This window comes from Macrobrachium nipponense, chromosome 28 (genome assembly GCF_015104395.2).
Source record: "Macrobrachium nipponense isolate FS-2020 chromosome 28, ASM1510439v2, whole genome shotgun sequence".
NCBI lineage: Eukaryota > Metazoa > Arthropoda > Malacostraca > Decapoda > Palaemonidae > Macrobrachium > Macrobrachium nipponense.
The window spans coordinates 23,879,900-23,884,304 of NC_087217.1; the positions used below are offsets into that span (position 1 = coordinate 23,879,900).

General features: G+C 31.7%; 2 protein-coding genes across 2 annotated transcripts; both read left to right on the plus strand.

The window, feature by feature from the left end:
* The first annotated feature begins 1,705 nt into the window (after nucleotides 1-1,705).
* LOC135201130 (dnaJ homolog subfamily B member 4-like) lies at nucleotides 1,706-2,050 on the plus strand. The gene has a single exon (XM_064230007.1). The coding sequence runs from the start codon at nucleotides 1,706-1,708 to the stop codon at nucleotides 2,048-2,050; it is 345 nt and encodes a 114-aa protein (XP_064086077.1).
* A 130-nt stretch (nucleotides 2,051-2,180) lies between these two features.
* On the plus strand, nucleotides 2,181-3,117 carry LOC135201131 (dnaJ protein homolog 1-like). The gene has a single exon (XM_064230008.1). The coding sequence runs from the start codon at nucleotides 2,181-2,183 to the stop codon at nucleotides 3,030-3,032; it is 852 nt and encodes a 283-aa protein (XP_064086078.1). The 3' UTR covers nucleotides 3,033-3,117.
* Nucleotides 3,118-4,405: the final 1,288 nt, after the last annotated feature.

Below are 4,405 nucleotides of genomic sequence, written 5' to 3' on the forward strand. Positions count from 1 at the left end.
TTATGTAACAGCTAATTTTAAATGGTGCAAACATTTCGACAATCGCACAAAAAAATTCTGATTTTTTTCGGAAGTTACCGCGCGAACGTAATGTTTTTTTTTTTTTTTTTTTTCATAAATTCACCATAAATCGAAATATTGTGCTAGAGACTTCCAAGTCGTTTCAAAATGAAGGTAATGATTGAATATTACTAGAATATAAGAGTTTTAGCTTACAATTGCGTTTTTCGACCATTTCGGTAGAGTCAAAGTTGACCGAAAAAAGTTGAAATTTTTGCACTTAACGTTATTTATATGAAAATATTTCAAACTGATAAAAGCTACAACCATGGGTTGTTTTTTGTTGTGTTGTGCAGGAAATTGCGCACATTTCCATATATAAAACTTTATGTAACGGCAATTTAAAAGGGTGTAAACATTAGGACAATCGCACGAAAAAATTTATCGGAAGAGTTATCGCACGAACGTAAGGAAAAAGTTTTTTCATAAATTCACCATAAATCGAAATATTGTGCTAGAGACGTCCAATTTGTTGCAAAATGAAGGCAAATGATTGAAATATTACTATAATGTAAGAGTTTTGAGCTTACAATTGCGTTTCTCGACCATTTCTGTAGAGTCAAAGTTGACCGAAGGTTGAAATTTTTGCACTTATCGTTATTTATATGAAATATTTCAAAACTGATAAAAGCTACAATCATGAGTTTTTTAGTTGTATTGTGCATGAAATTGCGCACATTTTCATATATAATACTTCATGTAAAGAGGATAATTTAAAATGTGCAATAATTAGTCAAATGACGAAATAATTTCCGAGATGTGTCACTGATACTTTTTAGTGCGATAAGAAAGAAATTCGCGCTTGCGCGCCTGCGTAGCGATTGTAAACAAAACAACGCCTTGATCCGTGAACTCCCAGCATCCCCCAAGGCGCGTGATACAAAAGTTTTCGGCTGGTAGGCCTATAAGTATTTTTTTTTCGCGAATTTTTAAAAAAACTTTTTTGAGCCGACGTATGATACGTCAATCGGCATACGGAGACATTTTGACTCGACGTTTAATACGTCCAATCGGCGTAAGAGGGTTAATCTTTTTGAAAAGACTTATGATAGAGAAATAGTTTTCCTAATCCTTGCGACTACTTAAACTTTTTAAAATGACTTTTGAATAAAGAATAGTTATTAATCTTTTTGAAAAGACTTATGATAGAGAAATGATTTTTACACACACATATATATATTTTATATAGATATAGATATATAACTCCTGAATGAAGAATACAGTTATTAATCCTTTTTGAAAAGACTATTTAAATAGAGAAATTATTTTCTCAAACCTTGCGATGACTACTTAAACTTTTTAAAATGACTTTTGAATAAAGAATACGCCAGTTATTAATTCTTTTGAAAAGACTTATGATAGAGAAATGATTAGCGACTACTTAAACTTTTTAAAATGACTTTTGAATAAAGAATGCAACCCTCCTTAGCTAGGAGCTAGCACTGATATTTCCAAAAAATTTTATACAAACAAAACTCTATTAATATCCATTACTCTGATTAAGAATAAATTCAAAGGGGGAATATATTTGGTTGTCTCTTTTAATTTACATATATGTAGTATATAGCTCCCAGATAATTCATTCAGCGTTGTTGAATATAAAATGCGCATTAGCGCAGCCAACCAAACTTAGTTCATCATCAGCATGGACTATTACAAGATCCTAGGTATCTCCCAAGATGCTTCAATGGAAGATATTAAAAGAGCTTACCGAAAAATGGCACTTAGATACCATCCAGATAAAAATAAATCATCGGATGCAGAGGAAAGGTTTAAAGCCATCTCGCAAGCTTACGAAATATTGAGCGATGTGAAAAAGCGGGAGTGTTACGATCAACATGTGAAAGGTAAAATGGAGGATGAGGAGGTACCTAAGGAGGGTAATAATAAAACTCGCTTCACATATACCTCTACTAGCGATCCCAAAACTCGCTTCACATATACCTCTACTACTAGCACAACTCGCTTTACCCATAACCTCTACTACTAGCAATCCCAAAACTCCTTTACATATACCTCTACTTACCAATCCAAAACTCGCCTTTAAAACTATACCTCTCTACTGCGATCCCAAAACTCGCTTTACATATACATCTACCACTACTACTACTAGCGGTCCAATGGACGACATTTTCCATCAGTTCTTCGGCACCCACGGTAATTTTAATCACTTCTTTAATAACTCTGACGACGACGATGATGATGATGATGATGATATTCGTATGATGTGGAGAGGCATCAGTAGTAGGCATCGAATGGGAGGTTTCAACTGTAATCACAAACACTATCACAGGGGGGGAAGGCATCATCATCATCATCATCATCATCATCATCATCATCAGGATCCTCCAATCTACCGGGACCTGTACGTGACTCTCGAAGAAATAGCTCAAGGAGTAATCAAAAAGATGAAAATCACGCGGAGTGTGTTTAGCGATGATGGAAAATATACCACCAGGAGAGAAGAGAAAATATTGAGCATTAACATTATGCCCGGTACAAAGGATGGTTTTGAGATCAAATTCGAAAGAATGGGAGACGAGTCGCCTGGCAAGGTCCCGGCTGATATCATTTTCGTTATTAGGGAAAAGCCTCACCCGCATAAGAGAGACGATACTAATTTGATCTATTCGGTCAAAATCCCCCTCAGAGACGCCTGGTGTGGTACCAGCGTGTCTGTCCCTACTCTGGAAGGCCAAAGGGTCACACTCGATGTCAAAAATATAATTATCACACCTCAGACGAAGAAGATACTCTCAGGATATGGTCTACCTTTTCTTGACAACCCTTCCAGAAAGGGAAATATCATTGTTCATTTTGACATCCAAATTCCAGATTTATTGCTAGAAAACGTCAGAAATAATCTTTTCAAATTATTGCCGATAGTCGTTAATGCATCATTATTATTATTTAAAATAATAATAATAATAATAATGAAATTTATCACGTTCCCAAACACCAGAGAGTCTTAAAGGATCGAAAAAATAATAATTCTCTCTCTCTCTTTCTACTTGTCTCGTGAGAAAATTCTTGTTCTTTTTTTTTAAAATCAATTTTAACACGTCCTGAGACTTTTAGACATTAGTTTTTTTTTATAAAAATAATAATAATAATAATGAGACAGAAGAGTTTGATATTTTTGCCTTATCATAATAAATATATATATAAAAAGATATACATGTATTTATTTTTATACCAAGAAATGCTGATTACTGAAGAGAGAGAGAGAGAGATTGCTCCAATAACAACGATAGAGACATTTTTATATTTTTATATGATAGTAGGAACAAAATGTTAGTTGGGAATATAAAATTCAACTTATAAATCAAAGGCCAACTGGTGATAAAAAAATGACAAAATAGTCCAAAATCCCCCTTTTCGTCATCCGTCATTGCTCCAATAACAATGATAGGGACGTTATCATATTTTTATATGATATTATGGACAAAATGCTAGTTGGGAATATAAAATTCAATTTATAAATCAAATTCGAACTAATGATAAAAAAATGACAAAATGTATCAAAAGATGTTTTTTCAAAAATTTTTACAAGTTTATGAAAAAGAGTTAACTCGGCCTTTTTAATATTTAGAGAAGTAATATTAATTATATCAAAGTCAAACTAGTTGAATTCAAGTCAAAATAAAACTTTATTAAAAATTAATTTTTTTCCAAAATCCACTTTTTCGTCATCTGTCATTGCTCCAAAAACAATGATAGGGACATTATCATATTTTTATATGATATTATGGATAAAATGCTAGATGGGAATATAAAATTCAATTTATAAATCAAATTCGAACTGATGATAAAAAAATGACAAAATAGTCCAAAAATATTTTTTTAATAAAAAATCCACCTTTTCGTCATCCGTCATTGCTCTAATAACAATGATAGAGACATTATCATATTTTTAAATGATAGTATGGACAAAATGTTAGTTGGGAATATAACATTCAAGTTATAAATCAAATTCGAATTGATGATAAAAAAATGACAAAATGTGTCAAAAGAGGTTTTTTCGAAAATTTTTACAAGTTTATGAAAAAGAGTCAACTTGGCCTTTTTAATATTTAGAAAAGGATTATTATTCATATCAAAGTCAAACTAGTTGAATTCAAGTCTAAATAAAACTTTATTAAAAATTCTTTTTTTTTAATCCAAATCTACTTTTTCGTCGTCCGTCATTGTTCCAATTATAACGATAGAGACATTTTCATATTTTTAAATGATTGTATGGACAAAATGCTAGATGGGAATATAACATTCAATTTATAAATGAAATTCCAACTGATGATAAAAAGCAAAAATGACAAATAGTCCAAAAATATTTGTTTAATAAAAA